Below are 25,336 nucleotides of genomic sequence, written 5' to 3'. Positions count from 1 at the left end.
TAGCTATCGTCCTGATCTCATCGACTATGCTGCCACCAAGGACATGAATCCTGTGGAGTGCAATGAGCTGTCATTCGCCGTCCTGGAGCGCGAACTCCACATCGATCGCGTAATGAGTGCCAAGCAGTCGCTGGACTTGAGCGAGGTGGAGTCGCGAATCTGGCTCAACTACTTGGACCAGATCTGCGACTTGTTCCGCGGCGAGATCCCCCACATCAAGCACCCCAAGATGGACTTTAGCGATTTGCGCCAGAAGTATCGCATCAACCATACGCACGCCCAGCCCGACTTCTCCAAGCTGCTGGCAACGAAACCCAAGGCCAAGTCGCCGATGCAGGATGCTGTGGACATACCCACGACAGTGCAGCGGCGCTCGGTACTCGAGGAGGAGCGAGCCAAGCGGCAGCGTCGCCACGAGCAGCTTCTCAACATTGGTGGAGGGGCAGCAGGAAGCGCCGCCGGAGTTGCCGGAAGCGGGACGGGCACCACAACGCAGGGTCTGTTGAAGATCACTATCTTACACCATAGTCTGGTGGATAATAAGTTTCGGGGTGGCTGCTAGACGAGCATATATGTTAAATTAAATGGTGACAATAAAATATACACGACTAAGCTTAGATTAGAATGTTTCGATGATGAATTCAATTTAAGCTACTATTCTTATTAAGCGGTTTCACTATTTAAAGTGAAGAATCAAAAATTAAAAGAAAGTAATTACAAAAAGTCTTAGAAAAATTATAAAATGTAACTTTGATTAAAATTGAAGAGTTTTATCAGCCACTCCAGAGACTTATTAATGATTGCAATTAAATGATTTCTGATTGCCTATTTTATTTTCCTCGACAGGTCAAAACGATACGCCACGTCGGTCGAAGAAGCGCCGCCAGGTCGACAAAACCGCCAATATTGTGAGTAAATGCTGGCATTATATTTTATCATGGATTGGTTCATACGCGAATGTGCAGAAGGTCTGAGGAGTGCCATCGCGCCACTTAATCAGCCATTCAAACATTTTGTTAAATATATACACATACATTCTATTCTATTTCATTACCATTGCTCGTTGAAAATTGTTTGAACTCAGCTATCTCATGTACATTCAAAGAATTTAATTGTTAATCACAAATGTAAAACGCAAGAAAACCAATTTCATAAAAACAAAACCATCGAAAATCTGTTCCCAAGGTTCAGCTCCTGCTGAGAACAGCTCTCTGTCATGAAATCAGTAACGCCATTAGCGCATTCGAAACCATCAATGAGGTCAGTTCACTTAGTGTCCAAGTGTCCCAGTGTCGTCTACATTGTCCACTCTCTGTGATGCGTAACTCCCAATCCACACAGCACAACTAACTTAGCATTGTCTCAGTGAAAGTCTAGTAGCCAAGTAGATTTAGATTTAGTTATCCGTTCTGTGTCTGTCCCACGCAAAGTCACCCAAATAGCATACCATAGTTCCCCAAATCACTCTCGATCGATATCAAAGTTCCCTGCCCCCAAGAATCCGAATCCGAATCCGAACCCCCTTCGAATCTGTCCAATGTGTTGACTCTCACCTCTGCCGCGCAGGAGGAGCGCCAGCAGCGCTTGCAGGAGATCGAGGAGAATCGGCAGGAGCGGATGAGCAAGCGGCGCCAGCAGCGCTACCACCAGACGCAGAATTTCTACAAGAGCCTTCAGCTCCTGCAGGCGGGCAAGCTCTTGCGGGAGGGTGGTGAGGCGGGGGTGGCCGAGGATGGCACCCCCTTCGAGGACTACTCGATATTCCTCTACCGCCAGCAGGCGCCCGTCTTCAATGATCGCGTCAAGGACCTCGAGCGGAAGCTTCTGTTTCCCGTAAGCGAAGAGAATCTCCCGTTCTCGCTTTTGCACGCTGCGTCGTCTTGTGTTTTTGTCTTGACTCGTTTTGGCCTTGGCCCAATGTGGTCCGGATCGCTGTTGATCCCAACTTCTGACTAATGCTGCAGTGCTGTTGCTTAAAATCTATTAAGAAGCGAAGAGTGAAGAAACTAACAAGATCCCTAACCATAATACTTGCTCGTATAATAAGTCATAGTAAAGGCTTTATTTCGTTAAAATCGATGCTCAATGCTCAAATAATATATTTAACATGTGTTTCAATTCAACGAAGATAAAAGATGATACCAAAAAATATTTTCAATGAAGATTCTTCATGTATTTTCTTGGTGGCCCTATAAGATTGTTTCCTGTTTGCTCAAAGTCTAAAAAACTCGGCGATTTGGCTTCAATATAAGCTGCGATTTAACCAATAGATGTTTAAGCATTTGGATTTGACTAAGCCAGTCTGCCAGTTACTAATGTACTATTCGCTAAGCTAAGCTCGTTCATCTAACTGGTCCAAATTGGACTTTGTGTTATGCTTACGTTCAGTTGTTTGCCTTTTGAGTTGATTCTTTATGTTCATTCGTTACTAGACGACCAGTTATCAGACGTAAAATATTTATGCATATCTATCAATTTTGATTTCTTCAAACCTTTCCACTCCGCCCCAAAACCTTAATTATTTAAACGCCCAAACACGAAAAACCCAAAACACGACTACAAACACTGCCAAACACCCATCCACAACCCGTGAACCAAAGGATCGCGAACGGGGAGATATTCCATCGGCCCTGCCGCGTACGGCGGACGAGCAGTTCAGCGATCGCATTAAGAACATGGAGCAGCGGATGACGGGACGTGGTGGCCTCGGTGGTGACAAGAAGCCCAAGGATCTGATGCGGGCTATCGGCAAGATCGACTCGAACGACTGGAATGTGCGCGAGATCGAGAAGAAGATCGAGCTGTCCAAGAAGACGGAGATCCACGGGCCCAAGGGCCGCGAGAAGGTGCCCAAGTGGAGCAAGGAGCAGTTCCAGGCGCGCCAGCACAAGATGTCCAAGCCGCAGCGGCAGGACTCGCGCGAGGCGGAAAAGTTCAAGGACATCGACCAGACCATCCGCAACTTGGACAAACAGCTGAAGGAGGGCCACAACCTGGACGTGGGCGAGCGGGGTCGCAACAAGGTGGCCTCCATTGCCGGTCAGTTTGGCAAGAAGGATGAGGCCAATTCGGATGAGAAGAACGCGGGCAGCAGCAATGCCACCACCAACACCAACAACACAGTCATACCCAAATCTGTGAGTAATTTTGTGTTCATCCACCACCTCCTTGTATCAATTGTTTTGTTTGGGTTCCATTGTTATCGGTTTTCCCTGTGCTACTTTAAATTTGCTTATATATTTATGTACACTATGTTTTTGCTTACCTTCATGGTTGCTTCCTGTGGTTGCTGTTGCTGTAGTCGATGATGTTGTTAGCGTGCTTTAAGCCATAGTCTAGGCAAAAGTCTAGGCGATTCCCCCACAAACACTCATAGTCATCAAGCTACATACCCACTCATTTGTACATTACACTATCGAATGCCAAGCAAAAGTTTAAGTGTTATCGTTAATTGTTACTCATGGTCGCCTTTAAACTCAATCTAATACTGATCCCTACAACCATGCAGAGTTCCAAGGTGGCGCTGGCCTTTAAAAAGCAGGCCGCCTCCGAAAAGTGCCGCTTCTGCAAGCAAACCGTCTACCTGATGGAGAAGACCACCGTGGAGGGATTGGTTCTGCATCGCAATTGCCTTAAGTGCCACCACTGCCACACCAACTTGCGTCTGGGAGGCTACGCCTTTGATCGGGACGATCCGCAGGGCCGATTTTACTGCACCCAGCACTTCCGGTTGCCGCCCAAGCCGTTGCCGCAGCGCTCCAACAAGGCCAGGGTGAGTATCTATCTTGGATCCATTTGAGAGTTCCTACTAACTGGAACCCATTCTGCTATTTCCCTAGAAATCCGCTGCCGCTCAACCCGCCTCGCCTGCTGTACCACCAACTGCGGGATCCGTACCCACTCCAGCTGCCGCAGCTGAGCCCATGGACACCACTCCACCCAGGGATCAGGTGGATCTACTGGAGACCTCGCGAGCAAATGCCTCTGCCGATGCCATGTCCGATGATGAAGCCAATGTTATTGACGAGCACGAATGGTCTGGTCGCAACTTCTTGCCCGAGTCCAACAACGATTCCCAGTCAGAGCTGTCCAGCTCAGATGAATCTGATACGGAATCGGACTCGGAGATGTTTGAGGAGGCGGATGATTCGCCGTTTGGCGCTCAGACCCTCCAGCTGGCGTCGGATTGGATTGGAAAGCAGTACTGTGAGGATAGCGATGATTCTGACGACTTCTACGACTCAAGTGAAGGTATTGCGGGTGAGTGGGCATAAAAGGGGAAGTTTAAAAATCACTATTAAACTATTCATTGGATTTTAGACGATGGTAAAGATGACACGGAGGGTGAGGAATTCAAGAAGGCCCGCGAACTGAGACGCCAGGAGGTTCGCCTGCAGCCGTTGCCCGCCAATCTGCCCACAGATACGGAGACCGAGGTGGGTCATATTTAACTATTTTGTCTCTTGGCGATGGGGAGACTAACCTTCTCATTATTCTCATTTATTTTCCTTGACTCTATTCTCTGACATTATTCTTTTAATCTCCTTCTCATGGTGTTGGTTTCATTCTTGTCCTTACAAATCCAAAATTATTTCAATGATTAGAAACTTAAGCTAAACGTAGACAATAAAGAGAACGTGGCCGACAGAAGCTCTCTGAAATCCGGCAATTCCTTTGAGTCCGCGCGCAGCCAGCCATCTACGCCCCTTTCCACGCCCACTCGCGTCGAGATGGAGCAACTGGAGCGAAACGCTCCACGCAAGTTTAGCAGCGAGATCGAGGCAATCAGCGAGAAACTGTACCACATGAACAACATGGTAAAGATGAACAAGGACCTCGAGGTGCTGGCCAAGGAAAATCTGGTCAAGAGCGACATCCTGCGCAAGCTCACGCTGAAGGAGAAGTGGCTGGCAGAGAATGCGGCCATAGCAGCAGGCCAAAAGGTGGCTCCGACTCCTACTGCGTCTGCTCCTGGGCTTCAACCCAAGTCAAAGTTCGATGAAAAGTTCGAAAAGGTAGTGAGCCCACCTCAACCGGTTGCCTCCGAACCCAAACCCAAGCCAGTGATCGATTTCAATCTGGATGAGTTGAGGCCACGCAAACCGAACTTTGAGGAGCGACCCAAGGAGCAGCTGGCCAAGCCTGACAGTTTGAAAAAATCTCCACAGCAAAAACCAAAGGGCAGCAGTACAAACGTGAGCCGCTCCAACAGTTTGAAGAGTAATGCCAGCAACGGAAGTCCCAAGGTGAAAAAAGCTCCTATTTCAAATAACAGCAAAATGCAAATTGAAGGAATCCTTGGTACCTTAAAAAAGATCCAGAGCCAGAACAGCAGCGATCAGGATGAAGATATGGATGTAGATGATGTGGAAAGAAAGCCAAACAAAGAGCTCAACAGCAAGTTGAAGGAAATCCAAGCAAGCAGCTTTGCCGGCACCATGGATCATATTAAATCACAGCTGACTATGCCAACGGTTAGTGCCCAGGCCCCACCCTCCATGGATCTGTCCAAGTACTTTCCCAACCAGAAGCAAGAGAAGAGCTCTGCCAGCAGCACCAACAAGAATCAGGTTACGCTCAAGGACGTAAATCTGGCCAAGTACTTCCCCAGCAGTCCAGCACCACAACGAAGAACCGTGGAAACGGTGGCCGATCGACTAAAGAAGTCACAGACTGAGGCTGCCCTAGCCAAAACCAAACTACTGGAGGATCAGGCCAATAACCAGGCGGAAAAACCCAAGAAAGAGGCGGAAAAGGAAGGGGAGTCGAAAAAAAACCCAAAGAAGGTGGCAGATTCGAAACCAGTACCTCCGAAGCGACAGGCCTCGTTGGACACCTTTAGCTTAAGGGAGCACCAGATGGATGGAGCACTAGACCTGACCAAAAAGAAGGTGCCCACGAAAGCGAGCACTGGCGTTAAAAAACCAGTCAAATCGGGGAGTACCACATCCGTGACGAAAGCCACGGCCACATCCAAAGGAAAGACTATCAAGATTGTGAAGAAAATCGTACCCAAAGGAACCAAAGCCAAAAAGGCAGCAGAAGCCGCACAAAATTCTCCTGCAGTCGAGGCTCCGCCAGAGAAGCAGCCGCCAAAAGATGAAGCAGAGCGAATATTGGACGAAATCCTGGGAGATGGCGAACTGCGTTCACCCAGCTCCGAGTACCAGCGCCTGTTTCAGGACGAAAAGTCGCCCAGCGATTTGTCCGACAACATTGATCGGATACTCGAGGAGACCGGGTTGGATGTGGAATTGGGCCTGCCCAAACGCAGCAGTAAGAAACTAGTGAAAACCAAATCCCTGGGTGAGGGTGACTTTGACGTGAAGCCTTCGAGAGAAAGACTAACCGGAGTGCAGAACATTCTTAAGCGATTTGAGTCCATGAGTTCGGTTACCTCGCAGAATAGTGATGAACAGGCGGCGTTCAAATTACGTCGCATGGAGTCAACCACCAGCAACCTGAGCAGTTTGACTCGTTCCAGGGAATCACTTGTCTCCGCCAGCGATTCAATGAGCGACTTGGAGAAAACCATGGATTACCTGCGTAATGAATGGCGCAATGAGGCCACCAACTTTCTGCAAAAAAAGCGCGATAAGTTCTATGCCAAAAAGGAGGAGCAGGAAAAGGAGGCTAAGATTAAGGCTAAGCCAGATCCCTTAGACAATCTTCCTGTACAATATCGCGACTCCAAGCTGGCCAAATTCTTCGGCTTGGCCACTCGCAAGTCACCTGAAAAGCGGAAGTCTCCCATTAAAAAGAAGAAATCTCCCTCCAAAACGCCAAAGGTGACCAAAGCAAACAACTCACTGGAGGAGCTGGCCAAGATCGGTAGTGTTCGCCAGACCAAGAAGGCGCAACCAAAGACTCTAAAGCCTGTAGAAGTAAAACCTTTAAAGCCAGCCAGTCCAGTTCCAGATGATTTTGAGATTCTTGATCTGCTGGAAAAAGCCACAGAGGCCAAAGAACTGGAGCGCTCGAAGACCAAGAGTCCAGCTGTAGAAGCGATTCAGGAGTCGACCAAAGAAGCTATAGTAGAGATGCCCTTACCAGTGGAAGACATTAAAAATCTACCCAAAACCGGGTGTGATAAGTCCTCAAATAGCTCACGTCGTGGTTCCCAATCTAGTTTGGTCATGTCTCGACGACACTCGGAAATTTCTCTAAACGATAAACTCAACCAGGAGGCACTCGCTGCCTTGAACCAACTGGAAAAGGAAAGAGAGGCGGAGCAAGTGGATGAGCTTTTCCAGAGCATGGTGGAGGAAATGGAGCAGGAACCGCAGCCACTTGCCATTCCCGAACCTCCGGAAGAAGACATCGATGCCGATTCCCTGTGCACCACAATCAGCAAGAGTCCCAGTGCACAGCCAGTTACGGTGGTTAAACGGGGCAGTTCCGAGGATCAGAGCATAGAGAAGCTATTCAGCCACTTCTCCGACGAGATGTTGGTGAATGTGGAGTTTGACTCCAACGATGAGCTTGTAGGGATCACACCAAGGGCCACACTCGTTTCCCGAGACACAGCAGATCGGGACTACTTGGATAAACTAGAGTCTTTGGAACGCGATGAGGAGACCTTCCAGCCAGTTGTTGTGGAGAAATTCACACAGGAAAATGTCCAGGAAGAAGTGGACGGATTGCACTTTCCATCGCGCCCACAACGAAGACCCAAAAGCAGTTCATCTTCCAGTGAACCATCACTTCCTGTGGCTCCTCAAAGGCTGAAAAAAAAACTATCAAAACTAGATCCGGAGGATATGCCGCCTTCGGTACAGGATCTTTTACAACAGGTTTACCAGAAGAACATCCAACCTGAAAAAGCGGAAGTGATTCCAGTTGAAGGCAATCAAACTTTAAGGTTCCCCAGCATGTTGGCGGAAGAAGATGTCGACGAGGTGGATCATGCTAAAGAAATCAAGAAAATTGATACGGCTCCAGAAGAGCTCAAAGTGGAAAAGATCACCCAGCCGGATGAGGTTGCTAAGGCAATTCCAAGTCCTCGCAAACCGGCAATCAGTCAGAGCAACTCCCTTAAAAGCGAGAATTCCTCTGGCAGCAGTCTAGTGGAAATACCAAAGATAATCACACCACCCAAGTCAAGTAGCAAGGAAACCTCTTCGGATTGGGACATGGAGAAGCTGCCCGCATCACCCATGCCACGACGTAGGTTGCTACAAAATCAACAGCCGTATAAAGCCCCAAGCGTGGCTAGTAAGGAGAGTTCCTTGGAGTGGGACATGGAGAAGCTGCCCAACAGTCCCATGTTGCCAAGGAGGAACAAGATGCGGGCCATCTCACCTAGCACCAACCCCGTGCAACTTCTGAACAATTTACCCTCCGATGCCGATGACGAGGCGGCACAGAGACGCCTAATCGAGGATTTCGAGCAGGAGAGACGCCAGGCGCTGATCAAGCGGGACGAGAACTTCGAGGCAATTGTGGCGGAGCAGCGCAGACGCGACTCCTTACAGAGCAGCAGCAACTCGAGCAGCAAACGCAGCTTACCACCGCCCACGCCGCCCATGATGACGGCATCGCGACGCGGAACCACCCAGGACACGAATCGCACCCAGGATACCGCCACGCGGCACGAGGGAACTCCGCCCATGTTCAAGAAGCTAGATGTCGATGGCAGCGGTACGTCAATGGATTCCACCACCTGCTCCACGCGGCGCAGTTCGTTTGCATTTATAGAGTTACAGGATAACAAGCCAGTGATTGTGCCCATGCCCAAGAAACTGAAGTTTCCGAAGCCGGAGCCACCTAGGTTCGTACCCGAGCCAGTGGCCATTGATGAGCCCGTGCCCGAGGTGTTCCAGGGCCGCGCTTGGCCCAAGACGCAGTTGGAAGGAGAGCTCGATCTAGGGGATTCGGATAATGAAGATGAGGCAGAAAAGCTAAAGAAGCAGCTGCCCGAATACGCTCGTTCGGACTCTCCTCCTTCGGCCGCATTCAAGAATCGCAAGTGGCCGGATGGGAAAACAATGTTTGATAAGCGAGCCGAGTCTCTTGAGGAGGAGGATATGTTCGAGGGATTACTGTCCCCAAGGAAAAGAGATTCCCAAAGATTCAAGGACAAGCCGCGCTCTCAGTCCCCGCAGGCATTCAAACCGCTGGTCAACAGCTCCAGGAAAAGCTCAAAGTCGTATAGCGACCTTAAGAAGGGACCCTCCATGCAATCTCTGTCGGCGCAGTCCAGCCAGGACACGGACACACTGTCCACCACCACAACAGTAGCCACAGCTCGTCCTGCCAGCTATGTCAACTACGAGGACCCAATGGATGCCAGTACCCAAGCTTTGCTGGATCGAAGCAAACGGCTACACAACCGCAAAAGAGATTTCGTAAACGAGCGAGTGGTGGAGCGGAACCCCTATATGAGGGATGTGCTTAGGAGTACGGATCGCCGGGACTACGACGATGTGGATGAAGATCTGACCAGCTACAGGCCAAGGCACTATGCCAGCTCCACGCTAAATCGCTTCCCCAACACCACAACAAGGAAGAGCAACAACTACGATTACCTCAGTCCCAGCAGCGATTATCTGAGCAGGAGAAGCTACATACCAAGCGCCAGTGCAACCAGCAGCTACTATCCATCGAGCACGCGTAGCTCCCATTTGAGTGACCTGTTCCGACGACGCAGTCCCGCCAGCGGACCCGGATCCGGATCCGCACTTTCCGGCTACGGCAACAAAGAGTCGTGCGTTATCTCCTAGTTGTTAGCCCTAAACCATTCACCAAAGCAGCCTTCTCTTTTCATTTATATTTTACCCCGTTGTGGCCGCAGACGACGCCTCAACTACTATCTCTACTGAGAGCCAACCCAACGTCAGCGAAACCAACCCCACAAACAGCCCCTGTTCCCTGACCAACCCGACCCCCGCTCAAGACACTATAGGTCCCCGATAAGCAGCCCAAGAACACCCAACCAACCAACCAACCAACCAACCAACCAACCAACCAAACAACCAACCAATCAACCATGCTAGACTGCCCGCCCGCCTGTCTGCTCTCGATGTGCCACGCCTTCAAGTTCAAGTTCAAGTCCAGTCCAAGTCCTCCAATCAGCCAAAGACTAGATCGGTCTAGCCTCAGATCGAGTTGGCCACTTGATTGAAAGTAAATGCATCTGGGTACGATCTACGAAGGTAAATTCAAGCACAGCCATCCGCGACATGTTGCGCTAACCCCGAACTCAAGCAGCCCGATAAAAGCCGAAAGTTTGTAGTCTCTAAACCTAGAAAGTATTGAAAACTGAATACCGATTGTGTTGTGTCGTTCTGTCGTTCTGTTGCAGTCCTTACAACAAAAACAGGCCTAACCCCTAGCTAATCCTGGCCAGCGTTTGTTTTGTCCTTCAGCGTTCCGTTCCCTCGTTTCCCTTCTGGATCGTACCTAAAGGCATGATGCCGCTGTTTTTTGCTGTTTAACTCACTACTCCGACTAATTAGCATGTGCGAACCAAAGGTGTTTGCTGTACATAAAACGCCGCCTTCGGGTGTGGGCAGTAGCTAGACCGATCTGTGACCGATCACTACTGACCCCAGCTCCCATTGCTTTTGTTTTACGTTCGTTTAGTTACTTGCTGTCCTGTCCTAACGCACTCTAATCCTTTGCGTATTCGTAACTCCACTTGCAGGTTCAGACCGAGTCTGAGAGCACCTCCCCCGACGAAGTGGAGCTCAATTCTGCCACTGAGATATCCACCGACTCCGAGTTTGACAACGATGAGATTATACGCCAGGCGCCCAAAATCTTCATCGATGACACCCATCTAAGGAAGCCCACCAAGGTTCAGGTAAGTGGAGGAGTGCAAGTGTATTTTAAAGACGTGCAGCTGACTATTAACCTTGCAGATCAAGTCCACCATGATCGGACCCAATGCAGCTTCTGCCGGACTCCATCAGAGGCAGTTGGCGGCGCGGGAGAAGGGCGGCAGCTACCTCCAGAAATACCAACCCCAGCCGCCACTGCCACAGTTCAAACCGTTGGTCCAGGTGGATCCCACCCTGCTCATTGGCAGCCAGCGCGCTCCTCTTCAGAATCCCCGGCCAGGAGACTACTTGCTAAACAAGACGGCCAGTACGGAGGGCATCGCCTCCAAAAAGAGCCTGGAGCTAAAAAAGCGCTATCTGCTGGGTGAGCCGGCCAATGGCAACAAGATCCAGAAGTCCGGATCCACCTCGGTGCTAGACTCGCGCATTCGCAGCTTCCAGTCGAACATATCGGAGTGCCAGAAGCTCCTGAATCCCAGCAGCGACATCAGTGCCGGCATGCGCACCTTCCTCGATCGCACAAAGTTGGGCGAGGGCAGCCAGACACCCGGACAGACGAACGAGCTAATCCGTTCCGCCACCAGCAATGTGATTAACGATCTGCGCGTGGAGCTTCGGATACAGAAAACTGGCTCCAGCCACTCGACGGACAACGAGAAGGAAAACGTGTTCGTGAACTGTAAGAACGAGCTGAACAAAGGCATGGAATACACGGATGCGGTCAATGCCACGCTGCTGGACCAGCTGGCCAGAAAGAGTTCGCCCACCACGCCGACGAATAAGACGGCGGTAGAGGTTATTGACCTTGTGACACCGGAGAAGCCAATGGACATTATCGATCTAACGGCGCTGGAAACGCCGAAGAAGCAGTTGGTGGATGGCAGCAACATGGATGTGGATGAACGCCTCACACCCGACAGCAACAAAATCAGCGAACTGCAGCAGGAAGTGAAGGAGGAACCCAAGCCGGATGTCTCCCGTGATGTGAAGGAATGCATACCAGATATACTGGGACATATTAAGGAGGGAACGGGAGCGAAGGAGCCAAGTTGCGAGGACCAACAGAGTCTGCTGGAGCAGTCGGACGAAGAGAAGCGTGACTCACCGGAGAAGGATGTGGCCGAGCATGAGCTTTATGAACCAGACAGTGTGCAGATCCAGGTGCCGAATATCCCATGGGATAAGACCAAGCCGGAGGTCATGTCTACCACCGACAGCTCCATCTGCTCAAGTTCCGACTCTTCCAGCATCGAAGACATCCAGCACTACATTTTGGAGTCCACGACCAGTCCGGACACTCAGACTGTTGGCGGAAAGCACAATGTGCCCCGTTTGGAGGTGCACGACACAAGTGGCGCCCTGATGCAGGTGGACAGCCTGATGATTGTGAACGGAAAGTATATAGGGGATCCCGAGGATGTCAAGTTCTTGGATATGCCCGCCAATGTTATTGTTCCGCCGGCGCCGGCGCTTAAAACGAATGAGCTGGATATGGAGGATGACCAAGAGGTGGAGGCGGAACCAGTAACTGCTACTCCGGAGCCGGTCGAGTGCACGGTCATCGAGACGGAGCGTCGTGCTAGTGCTCCCCCTCCCTTGCCAGAGATGGGTCCACCTAAATTGAAGTTTGACAGCAAAAATGAGAACAAGATCGAGAGCTTGAAGAATCTTCCGTTGATTGTAGAAAGCAATGTGGAGCACAGTCAGGCAGTGAAACCCATTACGCTTAATTTAAGCAATCTGGCCAGGACGCCAGATACACCGACCACGCCCACGGCGCACGATAGCGACAAAACACCCACTGGAGAAATTCTCTCGCGAGGATCTGACTCGGAAACCGAGCATACTGGCACTGGCCAGGTGCTAACTGAGACGGAACTCTCCGACTGGACGGCCGACGACTGTATTTCGGAGAACTTCGTCGACTTGGAGTTCGTACTTAACTCGAACAAGGGTACGATAAAACGGCGCAAAGATCGACGACGCAGTGGAGCAAGCAAACTTCCTAGTGGCAGCGAGGTGATCCACGAGCTAGCCAGGCAGGCGCCAGTGGTACAGATGGACGGAATTCTTAGTGCCATCGACATCGATGACATAGAGTTCATGGACACGGGTTCGGAGGGCTCTTGTGCCGAGGCCTACTCCGCCACAAATACAGCTCTTATTCAGAATAGAGGTTACATGGAGTACATCGAGGCGGAACCCAAGAAGGCGACCCGCAAGGCAGCACCTCCATCCAGTTACCCAGGAAATCTACCGCCTCTAATGACAAAGCGGGACGAGAAACTGGGCATTGATTACATTGAGCAGGGAGCGTACATAATGCACGATGATGCCAAGACTCCTGTGAATGAGGTGCCTCCTGCCATGACCCAGTCGCTGACGGACTCAAGCACGCTCAATGAACTGGATGATGACAGTATGATAATATCCCAGACCCAGCCAACGACAACGGAGGAAAGTGAGGCCTTGACGGTGGTCACCAGTCCACTTGACACGTCCTCGCCCCGGGTTCTCGATCAATTCGCCTCAATGTTGGCGGCTGGCAAGGGTGACTCCACGCCCAGCAGCTCAGAGCAACAACCAAAGACCTCTACGGTGACGAGCAGCAGTACTGGGCCCAACTCCTCGACACCAGGGAACGTCTCGAAGGAGCCGCAGGAGGAGGACCTGCAGATCCAGTTTGAGTATGTTCGAGCACTGCAGCAGCGCATATCGCAGATCAGCACCCAGCGGCGAAAGAGCTCTAAGGGAGAGGCACCTAACTTGCAGCTAAACAGCAGCGCACCTGTGATAGAATCAGCCGAGGATCCGCCCAAGCCCGCAGAGGAGCCTGTGGTCTCAATGCGACCGCGGACAACCAGCATTTCCGGCAAGGTACCTGAGATACCCACGCTTAGCAGCAAGCTGGAAGAGATAACCAAAGAACGCACCAAGCAAAAGGATCTGATTCACGACCTAGTCATGGACAAGTTGCAGTCGAAGAAGCAGCTGAACGCTGAGAAGCGTCTGCACCGGAGTCGACAGCGCAGTTTGCTGACCAGCGGCTATGCCAGTGGCTCCAGCCTGAGTCCGACGCCAAAGCTGGCGGCTGCTTGCAATCCGCAAGACTCCAACTGCTCTAACCAAGCGCACTACCACGCCTCCACGGCGGAGGAGGGACCGAAGCCGCCGGCGGAGAGGCCGCTGCAGAAGTCCGCCACGTCCACCTATGTGTCGCCTTACCGCACTGTCCAGGCGCCCACACGAAGTGCGGATCTCTACAAGCCGCGCCCCTTCAGCGAACACATTGACTCGAACGCTCTGGCGGGCTACAAGCTCGGCAAGACGGCCTCCTTCAATGGCGGAAAGTTGGGCGACTTTGCGAAACCCATTGCCCCGGCGAGAGTTAACCGAGGAGAAGGGGTTGTCACAGCGGATATAGCCAACATTTCCGCCTCGACGGAGAACCTCAGGAGCGAAGCCAGGGCCAGAGCTCGTCTTAAGTCCAACACAGAACTGGGACTCAGTCCCGAGGAAAAGATGCAGCTTATGCGCTCAAGGTTGCACTACGACCAAAACAGATCCCTGAAGCCAAAGCAACTGGAGGAGATGCCATCCGGGGATCTGGCGGCACGTGCCCGCAAAATGAGTGCCTCGAAGAGCGTCAATGATCTGGCCTACATGGTGGGCCAGCAGCAGCAGCAGCAGGTTGAGAAGGATGCCGTGCTCCAGGCCAAGGCGGCTGACTTTACATCCGATCCCAATTTGGCGTCCGGTGGGCAGGAGAAGGCAGGCAAAACCAAGTCCGGTCGCAGGCAAAAGGATCCGGAGCGGCGTAAGAGTCTCATACAGTCGTTGTCCAGCTTCTTCCAAAAGGGGTCGGCATCCGCGACCTCCAGTTCCAAGGAGCAGGGCGGCGCTGTGGCTGCCGGTCACTCTGAACAGTCAGAGCGTCCCGGCACCAGCAGCAGCGGCACGCCCACAATCTCGGATGCGGCGGGTGGAGGCGGAGGAGGAGGTGGCGTCTTCAGTAGATTCCGCATCTCGCCGAAGTCCAAGGAAAAGTCAAAGGTCAGTGCTTGTCTATTTGATCTATTTGTCATGTGGTTTTGGTCGGTGTTGCTGTAACCAAGTGCTGTCTGCCTCACGGAGATTGGCTAGTCCAAGCTATCGATTCACACGACCTCATCTAGCATATAAGTTATATTAACTGCCGCGGACTCGATGTCTGGTGTAATAAGTGTGCCATTTATAACATTTAAAATTCTTTTAATCGTTTTGCAGTCTTGCTTTGATCTGAGGAATTTCGGTTTTGGTGTAAGGACTTTTAACTATTCTAAAACCCATTTACCAAACACTTTCGAGTTTCCCAAATTACGTACACTCTCAAAAGCTTAGTCTTATTATTTGGCATCCGTACATTTTGGTTTATTCTAATAATATCTAATCGCACATTTCTCCATCTGAATGGGCTTTTTGTCTGTTTCTGTCCTATTAACCCAATAAAATTTCAATAATTTTATTATGATTTCTTTTCATTTACTTTATTTTTGTTTTCTTTTACCCCTTGCAGAAAAAGTTATCTAAGTGTTAACATTTTAAGTTTGAATGCTGAATTATTTCCTTTGCCTCTTGAATAACATATATGTTTTCTAGTTTTATATATAATATTATTATATTATATTAGAAGCACATGAGTTTCAGGGAAACCTTACCGATATTCCGGATATTCAAGGATATTCAGGGATATTCACTTGTGTGTTTTAAACGTTAAGCTTTTATTGGTTTAAGTACTGGGCAACTTATTGTTTATTGGGAATTACTTTAAGCAGTGTTATTTATGATTTAAGCTTCATGGATTTTTTGCATGATTGGTTTCCCTGGACTCCCGGTTATGGTAATTCCTAAGATAAATGTGTTAAGTTTCTTGCTTTTGGACATCCTGCACGTTAAATGTATATACTATATTTTAGTAAATAATAATAACAATTTCTAATAAGAGTTTTGAATTTGGTTTATTTTACCATACGTTTTTCTCGACTTTCTATAACCTCCTCTGAAAAACACGCAATCATTTAAACCAATATATTCTGATACCTCCAAACACCATGCTACACTAGGACAAGGATATGCTGGTCTGCAATGCAGCATCTCCAGCAGGAGCCACATCACAGAAAAACCACTCGCAAGAGTATCTGAACACCACGAACAACAGTCGCTATCGAAAGCAAACGAACACCTCGAAACCGAAACCCGAATCGTTCTCCTCATCCAGCCCGCAGCTCTACATACACAAGCCCCACCACCTGGCCGCAGCTCATCCCAGTGCCCTGGACGACCAGACACCACCGCCCATACCGCCTCTGCCACTGAATTATCAGAGATCCGATGGTTTGTTGTTCTCATTCTATGTCTGCATCTTCCGTCCAGCCAACTGTCCTGTCCCGACCCACTGAAGATTCATACATGCATGATTCTATAATCCCGTTTCCCATTTCCAGATGAGAGTTACGCTAACGAGACACGAGAGCATAAGAAGCAACGTGCCATATCGAAGGCTTCACGACAAGCTGAGCTCAAGCGATTGCGAATCGCTCAAGAGATTCAGCGGGAACAGGAGGAGATCGAGGTGCAACTGAAGGATCTGGAGGCACGCGGCGTGCTAATTGAGAAGGCCTTGCGAGGCGAGGCGCAGAATATCGAAAAGTGAGTGCTAGACTTAAGCCATTTTCTGAAATACAAATTAAATAAAATGTCCTCTACAGTCTGGATGCAACAAAGGACAACGACGAGAAGCTACTTAAGGAACTTTTGGAGATTTGGCGCAACATCACAGCACTCAAGTATGCAGGTCTATAAGGCTCTACAATAAACGAAGTTAATGTAATTCTCGTTTCAGGAAACGCGATGAGGAACTGACTATAAGGCAACAGGAACTGCAACTGGAGTATCGGCATGCCCAGCTGAAGGAAGAGCTCAATCTGCGCTTGTCCTGCAACAGTGAGTGTTATTGTTTCCCATCAACACTACTATGTGTTATCTACTGCCACCGTTGCAGAACTGGACAAAAGCTCCGCCGATGTGGCCGCTGAGGGAGCAATTCTCAACGAAATGCTGGAAATTGTCGCCAAGCGAGCCGCCCTACGACCCACAGCCTCCCAACTCGACCTCACGGCAGCGGGATCGGCATCCACGTCCGCAGAGGCAACGGGCATTAAGCTGACTGGACAACCGCATGACCACGAAGAATCGATTGTGAGTAAATAGAACCTACAAGCTTGAGTTTGAGATTAACAACACCTCCTGTTTCAGATTTGAAAAGCAAACTTTCCCTGGAGCTTGGTGGTCTGCGAAGTAGTGCACGGACTTTTGAGCCTAAATACTTAAGATGAAACAAGGGAGAGCGTACCAAAAAGGCAGCTGAATTTAAAGAATTAACAATACTAAAACCCGTGAGCTGTAACCGAAACGAGCAACTAACTTTTCAAAGAGCATAAGCTGGCAGAGAACAATTTCAATATATATAAGTAGAGAGTCTAACTGATTTTGGAGAAGCGCGCAAGGTTAATGTAAAAACAGGCAGAGAAGAAATCAAAACCAAAAACTAATTTCGCAACTTAAAAGTAGGGATTACGAATGTTTTTGCGAATACCTTTAGTTCCGTATTTGACCTAATTGTACGTTTTGTTAGTCGTTGCCACTGAAATCTGTCTGATCTGTGTATGTCCTATGCAATATGTTGTGTTTTTATTTAATGTAATGTAGTGAGCGTGTGCAAAGGGTATGTGATTTTGAGCAAATGTAAATGGTGTATTTGAGTTTTCTTAGGTTATTTTCACTTAGCGATTGTTTGTCGATTCTTTGTAAACCGTTTGATTGTATTATTATTTATTTGACGAAGCACCCGCATATTGTCCCGATCAGCACACCCGTGTATGTATTATGTCATTTGCTCCCAACCAAAATAAAAGTGAACACAAAGAGATGCACACAAATATTTTCTATATGCGAGAACCTACACATAACGATGTAAGAGAGCAAGCAACCATTAATTGTATACTAATGAAATCATTTAAATTATTGTGTAACTTTATTTATAACCTGCATATATAAAAGCATATTTATCGAATTTATTATGTAACTTTTCGATTTATTTTGAATTGAATAAAGATTTTATGAAACCTAATGCTTTTGTGCTCTTGTATTTTCTTATTGTTTATAAAAATGTTGGCGCGTATTTTAAATTCAAATCAGCGAGAGAGAGATGCCACATTTCGTTCTCATAAAGTGGCCATACCAAGTCAGTTTGGTGATTCGTGGTGAATGACAATTAGTGGTTGGCGGGAAGGCCATTTTGCCATCTGGTAACTCTAGTAATAGGTAAACAAACATAGCAACCGCGATTTTTTTGGTTTGGTGGTTAAAACTTCGCTTTAAAAGGGATCTACGCTGAATTTGATAAACGATGGCTGACAAACAATCCACTGAGGACCCAACCAAATCTGTCCAGACTCCAGCAGTGTCCAAGCCGGCGGAGAAACAGTCGAAAAAGACGACGCCAGGAAGTCTGAACTCGGGCTCAGCCGATGGCGTGGAAAACCATGAAAACTTGGAAAAGCCCGGCGCTCAGCCCACCGCCTACAGCATGCGACCGGCCTTCGGGGAGATGTTTCCGCTGCCCACCATCAAAACCATAATGAACAACGTCATGGCCGAGAAACTCAAAGGTAAGTGAGAAAATCCATACACACTGCACGTTGCCTAGCAACTTCTCCATTTGAAGACAAAACCTATGACAAGGACATTGCCAAGAAGTGGACAAGCGAGATTGCCGACGAGGTGAACCAGCAGATAGCCAGCAGCTCCAAGGTGAAGCGGTACAAGCACGTGGTCCAGGTGATGCTAGGCCAGGAGCTGGGTGCGGGGGCCACCTACAACTCGCGCTGCTGCTGGGACTGCGACTGCGACACCTCCGTCTCCGAGGTCTTCAGCAACACCAGTCTCTTCTGCGTCTGTACAGTGTTTGGAACGTACCAGTACTAGAACCGATTACCCACAGAACTGATTAGGCTAAGGACCACATCTCTATATTTAACTTTAATGGGGTGAGCTTACAATAATGGGTTGTCACGAGACAGTATTATATAGATTAATCAATCAACGGGTGTACTTTCAATTTGGAGACCATTTTAGTATGAAGTTCCTTTACTCCGTTGGAATTCCATTTGACCAAACTCTCGTGACACCCCCGTATATTTACATTTTAATCTAAGCAACGCTAACATCTCGTATTAGTAGGCACCGGGAACAAAGGGTTCATCACTTTCGATAGTCGACCTTCGTCGTGCTTCATTGGATGCGTACGTTCAGCGGATTCAGTATGCGGCCCGACATCACAGCCACGTCCAAGTCGCGATCGACGATGAAAAACAGAAACGGATGATTCACAGATATCTGAATGGGCTTCGATTGGGCGCCGTAGTTGCCTAGAGAGCAAAAGGAAGTGTTTATTGCACTTTGTCTCGTGTTGCAGAGGCTGCAACTGTTGCAACACCATTAGGTGGGGCGTTCGCAATGCGTTGCGGCTCAATGCCTCCACTCCACTCCATTCAGGTGTGCTGCAATGCGAGACACTTACGCTTCAGCTGATTGATGGGATGCGTACGGATGGTGACGTCTATGGATTGCTCAATGTGCCGCACGTAGACGCCCTTCTCCTCAGTCATGGGCCTGAAATCGGCGCGATTTGGCTCGAATACATCGCAGCTGCAAAAGAAGTTACGTTAAGCCAGGAACTGGAGCTATTACGCCCATGCTTACATTCCCATCTGCAACAGAAAGCAAAAACCAAAGAGCTCAATAAAAATGCACCAAATGCAAAATGCACACCACAAATGAATACATACATTCTGCAAGTCGTTGGTCAGAAACATGGTGCCATGCAGCTTGAAGTCTGGAATGATGGCTTGCACCCAGCGTGGCTTCAACTGCTTCCGCATCAGCCGAAGAGTTGGCCCCAGTTTCAAGGAGGCGGCAGCGGCCACAATATCCGTGTGGTAGTCGGGCAACAGGATCATTAGGTTGTACTCCGGTGTGTCCAGCTCCAGTTCCAGCACACTCATCTTCAGGTGCTCAAAGTACTTGTAGTACAGCACGGCGTTGTACACCTTGAAGGTGGTGTGCACCACCTGCTGATTGCCCAGGTAGAATACGTGGCTGATCACATCCGTGTTATAGTTCGACTTTGCCTCGGACGCCTCTCCAACGTAGTGTGGCTCAAAGTCATTGGTGATCGGGGCAAAGGCAGCGGGCACTGGCGGCGGAAAGTGCAGCGAATGGTGCGGGACATGCGTGTGCGGATTGAAGAGGGTCAGAAAGAGATTTGCATCCAGATCCTTGTATGCTGGTAGCGCATGGCGCTTGTATCGAGCTGTCTTTGCCTTCCGAGTCACCGATATGTTTACTGGTTGTGCGGTTGGCGCTATAATAGAAATTACTTGCCGTGTTGCTGGTGGCTTTCGCTCCGCTACCTGGCGAGCCATCATTGGCATTGGCATGGCCACTGTTCGCGCACTGGGCAGGTAAATGGGCTTCGGAGTGATTGGATTCGAATGCTTCAGCGGCGCCTGGAGTTTGCTGGTTGGCAGTCTGGACACTCGCGCCTTTTGGATACGCAGGAGAGGCTCGGCGTCCTCCTCGGCTACAAAGGCGGACACTAACTCCGCTGCTTCATCCTCACCAGCCGGCTCCGCGGCCTCCTCTTCTCCCGATGTGGCAGCAGGTGCTTCTGTGGTAGCCTCCGCCTCCGCTGGAGCCTCGGTGGTGGTGGTGGGAGGCTCTGTCGTCGTCGCCGGTGCCTCCGTGGTTGTTGTGGCGGGCTCTTCTGTTGTGCTTTCCGCATCCTTTAATGTTGTGGTTTCCGCCTCCATTTCCATGGTCGTCGTGTTGCTGGCCACTGTGGTGTTGACCAACTCAGCATCTGATGTGAGATTGGCTGGCGTGGAGGAGAGCATATCTACACTTAAGTCGTATCCGTAAAACATGAGAACTGTCTCGAAATCCTTGAGGACAGTGACATTGCCTTTGTTCAAGCTGAGTCCCTTCAGTGGATTATCGGAGCCAAAGAAGTAAGTCTGAAAAATGTAATAACCTATAATATTAGTTTATTAATCATTACTCATTACCTATGCCCTTCATAATTCTACAAAGTTTTGGTCACGACTCTGAAAACTAGAACAATTTCTAAAAATGAAGTTGGAGCGCTACAACGACCCTACTGAACTATTTAATTACCCAAAATCTGATCAGCAAAAGGTACGCAACGATGGCCAATTAAAAAATCTATTCGCTTGAGCAAATGCTGGTTAGTTTTGGGAGATTAACCGACCCAATGGGGTCGACGAACTATTGAAACCAGATTGGAGATCAATTGAGCTTTGGCCTGGGGCCTGGGGCAATTTGTTTGGCAGTACGCATATCTGGTTTTCATGTTGTTCTTTATCAATGACCACTTGGTGCTCCCCACTCTGGCCGGCTCACGTTTGGACGGGTGCTTAGCCAGGCGTGTAAATGTGCGTGGGCACTTAATTTGGATGGCGTTCTCGAGCGGATTGGCCCCGGTGGCAATGGGTTAAGTTCAAAGCAGCAGCCACACTGGCCTACATGCTGGAACCCAGTCTCACCCGCAGTCGTCGGTGGATGTCGCGATATCCCACGCGGGTCACGTCCCTGTTGTTGGGCAGCTGCAGGACATGACGCAGCTCCTCGGCACTATTCCCGGCCGAACCCTCGAACAGGGCCACCAGCACGCTGACCAAGGCAGTGGGCGAGAAGGCGAAGTTGTTGCGATTCAGAATGGAGTGGTAGTGGAGCAGGCGGTGGGTCAGGTCGTTGGTCAGGTCCACCATCACCTCGGCGGGCGTCAGCTCCTTGGCGGCCAGCACCTGGGGTAGGTGATCCAGCGGCGTCAGCGGAGGCGGCGGAAAGTGCGGATGCGGAAAGCCACTGGCACGGAACTCTTCATGGTCAATCTGTATGTAGTGGGCCCTCGTCTGGAGCAGGTGGACAACCAGCCAGGTGAACAGTGGCACCAATCCAGCCATGACACTGCAGCTGACCTCGGTGTGCACTGATTGATGGCTCACTTAGCACTCTGATTGTCGCGTTCGCGGCAATTTAGCAACAAAAATTGGCAAGCTCTCTCCGCTATCCCCCCAATTGCAATCCGTTCATTATTTTCCACTTTTTTGCGATCCCGATTCAATTAGCCCAACTGATGATCTGCCCTCAAGGTGATGACTATTCCGAAATTCGTCAACCGTCAAGCCCCAGCGTTTTCCACATAGTTTTTCAGATGCACTGGCTCGGATACGGACAACGAGTGGGATGGGCCTCGCTTCGCTTCTGTTTCGAACTGATTCGCGTGATTGCTGCTGCCAAACTGAAGCTAAGCCGCTTGAGCAGAGGGCTAAAATACGGCAGCCGATCGATGGAACTGCCAGCGGATCGCATAGTCGAGCTCGGCTTCGTGGATCGGACAGCCAGTCGATGCCAGGCGAAAAGTGTTAGCCCTGCCAGAGCTGAAAGATTGTGTATCAGCAAGAAAGCAAATAGCCCGTGTACTAGTTTTTAAACCTAGAGTCGCTACTATATTCCTACATTGTATCCAACTGAAATTACTAGTTCAGTCCTTCCGGTTTGCTTCCTGTGCATATGATTCCAGAGGAAGGTGGTTCGAGAAATCGATGAGTGCACCCGAAGTCAATTAATTACGAGCAACAAGTGCTCCCCGTGGGGTGTATTCCCAACTGATTTAATCTTTGGCAATCGGAATGACAGACCCTACCGAATAATAAGTTCATGTACAGCCTAATTGTAGCCCAGTTGCTTCCTGGAAAGTTGGTGAGCCGGTTCATGGCCTCTCTGCGAAGACTTTTACAACGTAGCCTGGGCTGCTTTTGTGCCCTTAATGGAGTTCTGGACTTCAATGCGGACATTGGACCAGGAGCAGCGCGCAGATCCCGCTGCCTATTTATATACCGTATGCTGCACAACTTGGCGGTCATCAGCCTGACGTTGAAGTTTCAGCTGGATTTCCTGGACCACTTTAAAAATATCGAAAAGTCCACGCTGATGACTGTAAACTTTTTCACATACTTTACACTGGTGTTTTTTGCGGTGCTGAGCTCCATGGGCTCGTGCTACCAATGGCAAAATAGAATCCTCGCCGTTCTGAAGGAGCTGAAGCATCAGAATGATCTGAGCAGGCACCTGGGATACAGGGTACCACGGGACAAACAGTATACCCTTGACTGCTTGTTGATCGCACTCGCCGTCCTTCTGGTCCTGCGTCTCAGCATCCACTTGGCCACGTTTGCGTTCAGCGCCAGGATGGGCTTCAATCATCCCTGCAGCTGCTTCCTGCCGGAGTGCATGATCTTTGCCATGAACTACCTGTGGTTCGCCATCCTAGCAGAGATAACCCGGTGCTGGTGGCGCTTGCAGGCGGGACTGAAGAGGGTACTCCTGGATCGGGACTTATCAGCAGTCACCTCCAGTTTATGCGACATTAGGAGGCTGCACGCCAGGTTCCAGTGCCTAATTGATTTAACCTCCGAAGTGTGTTCCATCTTTAGGTACGTCACTCTTGCCCACATGGCTCGCAATCTTTGGAGTGGCATTGTGTCGGGATATCTTGTGGTACGCTTCGTTATTGGCAATGGATTGCAGGACCTTGAACTCGTCTACCTGGTCTTCTCATTCATCACCTGCATCCAACCTCTGATGTGCTCGCTCCTGCTGAACAGCATCACCAACACAACGGGTTCGTTGGTCGAGGTGACCAGGGACATCTTGAAAATACCCCACAACGAAAGCGCGGAGGTGGCACGAAGCGTGAGTACCCTGTCATTCCGTTCAACAAACTATAATCCATTGAGCTTCACAGGTCGAATGGCTGTCGCTGCAGTTGACTTGGCAGCACACCCACATCACTATCTTTGGCGTATTTCGCATAAATCACTCTTCGGCCTTCCGGTTTGCATCCCTCATCCTGGTACATGTGGTCTACATGGTGCAATCTGACTATGTTTCGATTACGAAGTGATGGCTTAGTCGAGCTGCCCCAATAATTTATGTACTTACAACTATTCCCTTATCCCTTTTAACAAACATATCCTGATAGCAGCGAATTTGTATATTATTGAGCAACCCCCTTTGAATAATAAAAACACAATATCTAGTTTTGAAAGTATCATTTTGCTCTTGTCTTTTCTGTTTTATTATTTTATTATAGAATTTTTATTTTGTTCAACTTATTCCATACATTTAGTTGTTTAGCTTTATTCATTCTGATTTCGATTTATGGTTTAAAATCAACATTCATAAACACGTCCATTGAAATGATTTTAGAGTTTCTGCTTTTGTCATTGTTTTCTTTTTCATTCGCTTAAAATAGTTTTGAAAATGATTTTATTTCGTGGGACTCGTCCCATGTAGCGTGAGTGGTGTTGGAGTCAATGCTTCGGTGTGATGAGTGTGAGGGTCCTTAGGTATACGTATACGTACATATGCAGATCAGTGTTCCGTGGACAGTACACCAAGTGGAAAGCGTGCCAGTCCTGGCCAACACGCCAGAGTTAGTGGATAATGGCGTAATGGCGTAATGGGCTGATCTGGAGTGGAGTTAACATGAAGCATAAAAAGCCAACCGAGCAACAAGTACTAAAGTATCCCTACATATCCCTAGCTGCTGTGATTCGTAGCTTCGATCTGTACATTGAGTGTAAATATACAAATATGCCGTTTTCCTGTATATAAAGACGCAAAATATATCTATTTATGATCTGTAGTTTGTGTGTGTGTTCCCCTCGCTTCGTATTGCCCATCTCGATTTACTTTTTGTATGTCTAAAATGTTCGCGCGTAAAACGTTATCCGTTAGTTTCGGCTGCACTTGCTGCACAATTTGCTTTGCAAAAAATATAGTCGCCCCACACGCACACTAGTCCACCACAGGATGTGCAGGATGTGTGTGCGTGTGTGGGCGCTTCTCTATCTCTTTCAGTTTTGTAGGTACTCGATTCTCACCAATGTTTAATTGAAGTGTTAAACATCTCTGCTGCTCTGTATTACGGATACTCGTTATGTATTTTATTTTCTTACTTTTCGGGGTCACCATGTTCGGGCTTGGGGTCACCCACTGGTGATTGGGTTTCTAGAGGGGGGTCCTTGGGTCCTCGAGTTTTAGCTGCTATTACATAGGTTTCGGTGTGGACTTAAGCTTTTCACATTGAGAAAACTGTACGATTGATTAATGCACAACTATTTATCTAGGGTATATGAACAATCATTGCCGTCTGAAGGGATTTCTTGCTCTTGTTCTCGTTCGCTATTCATAATTTCGGTTAGATATATGTATGCATATGGTTATATATATATATATATTTATACTGTATACATGTATAAGTATATGCTTATATGCAGCACTGTGGCTGTATTTTAACATGGAATATACACGACACTTAGTTGGTTATTTACTTGGTTTCATATGGTATTCGTTTGGAAATGCAAAAC

The 25,336-nt window shown here is 49.0% G+C and overlaps 4 protein-coding genes across 12 annotated transcripts in view; 3 read left to right on the top strand and 1 right to left on the bottom strand.

Moving 5' to 3' along the window:
• LOC6552049 (F-actin-monooxygenase Mical) overlaps window positions 1-17,949 on the top strand; it is a 36,500-nt gene extending 18,551 nt beyond the window's left edge. Inside the window, exons 5-22 of one of the 6 annotated variants that reach the window (XM_001980689.3) lie at window positions 4-497; window positions 847-908; window positions 1,567-1,833; window positions 2,601-3,137; window positions 3,509-3,772; window positions 3,840-4,260; window positions 4,321-4,436; window positions 4,605-9,710; window positions 10,086-10,154; window positions 10,646-10,804; window positions 10,863-14,834; window positions 15,048-15,080; window positions 15,884-16,154; window positions 16,265-16,469; window positions 16,529-16,606; window positions 16,663-16,763; window positions 16,822-17,018; window positions 17,076-17,949. In XM_001980689.3, coding sequence (XP_001980725.3) covers window positions 4-497; window positions 847-908; window positions 1,567-1,833; window positions 2,601-3,137; window positions 3,509-3,772; window positions 3,840-4,260; window positions 4,321-4,436; window positions 4,605-9,710; window positions 10,086-10,154; window positions 10,646-10,804; window positions 10,863-14,834; window positions 15,048-15,080; window positions 15,884-16,154; window positions 16,265-16,469; window positions 16,529-16,606; window positions 16,663-16,763; window positions 16,822-17,018; window positions 17,076-17,081 — 12,358 coding nt within the window. In that variant the 3' untranslated portion in view covers window positions 17,082-17,949. Of the gene's footprint in view, window positions 1-3; window positions 498-846; window positions 909-1,566; window positions 1,834-2,600; window positions 3,138-3,508; window positions 3,773-3,839; window positions 4,261-4,320; window positions 4,437-4,604; window positions 9,711-9,793; window positions 10,155-10,645; window positions 10,805-10,862; window positions 14,835-15,047; window positions 15,081-15,883; window positions 16,155-16,264; window positions 16,470-16,528; window positions 16,607-16,662; window positions 16,764-16,821; window positions 17,019-17,075 lie in introns of those variants that run through there. The other 5 variants (XM_026975705.1, XM_026975707.1, XM_015154493.2 and 2 more) reach the window with 5 other exon arrangements.
• A 115-nt stretch (window positions 17,950-18,064) lies between these two features.
• Window positions 18,065-19,662, top strand: LOC6552050 (tctex1 domain-containing protein 2). Of its 4 annotated transcripts, none has more exons than XM_026983903.1 (3): window positions 18,065-18,143; window positions 18,204-18,490; window positions 18,547-18,806. In XM_026983903.1, the coding sequence occupies exons 2-3, from the start codon at window positions 18,229-18,231 to the stop codon at window positions 18,804-18,806; spliced, it is 522 nt and encodes a 173-aa protein (XP_026839704.1). In that variant the 5' UTR covers window positions 18,065-18,143; window positions 18,204-18,228. The 4 variants fall into 4 exon arrangements, 2 of the variants coding, with proteins under 2 accessions (XP_026839704.1, XP_026839703.1); XR_003408356.1 differs by adding an exon at window positions 19,062-19,662 and having other exon boundaries at window positions 18,105-18,490; window positions 18,547-18,868; XR_003408357.1 differs by adding an exon at window positions 19,059-19,654 and having other exon boundaries at window positions 18,105-18,490; window positions 18,547-18,868.
• Window positions 19,113-22,234, bottom strand: LOC26526776. The gene is made up of 5 exons (XM_015155039.2): window positions 21,446-22,234; window positions 19,670-20,896; window positions 19,584-19,591; window positions 19,402-19,529; window positions 19,113-19,249 (listed from the first exon to the last, which is right to left on the bottom strand). Exons 1-5 carry the CDS (start codon window positions 21,863-21,865, stop codon window positions 19,113-19,115), a joined length of 1,920 nt encoding a protein of 639 aa, XP_015010525.1. The 5' UTR covers window positions 21,866-22,234.
• A 96-nt stretch (window positions 22,235-22,330) lies between these two features.
• On the top strand, window positions 22,331-23,971 carry LOC6552208 (putative gustatory receptor 85a). The gene is made up of 2 exons (XM_001980691.2): window positions 22,331-23,657; window positions 23,710-23,971. The coding sequence occupies exons 1-2, from the start codon at window positions 22,623-22,625 to the stop codon at window positions 23,866-23,868; spliced, it is 1,194 nt and encodes a 397-aa protein (XP_001980727.1). The 5' UTR covers window positions 22,331-22,622; the 3' UTR covers window positions 23,869-23,971.
• The last annotated feature ends 1,365 nt before the right edge of the window (window positions 23,972-25,336 follow it).

Source organism: Drosophila erecta, unplaced genomic scaffold, assembly GCF_003286155.1.
Source record: "Drosophila erecta strain 14021-0224.00,06,07 unplaced genomic scaffold, DereRS2 tig00000000-arrow-pilon, whole genome shotgun sequence".
Taxonomy (NCBI): domain Eukaryota; kingdom Metazoa; phylum Arthropoda; class Insecta; order Diptera; family Drosophilidae; genus Drosophila; species Drosophila erecta.
This window is presented reverse-complemented; position numbering and strand designations above follow the sequence as displayed.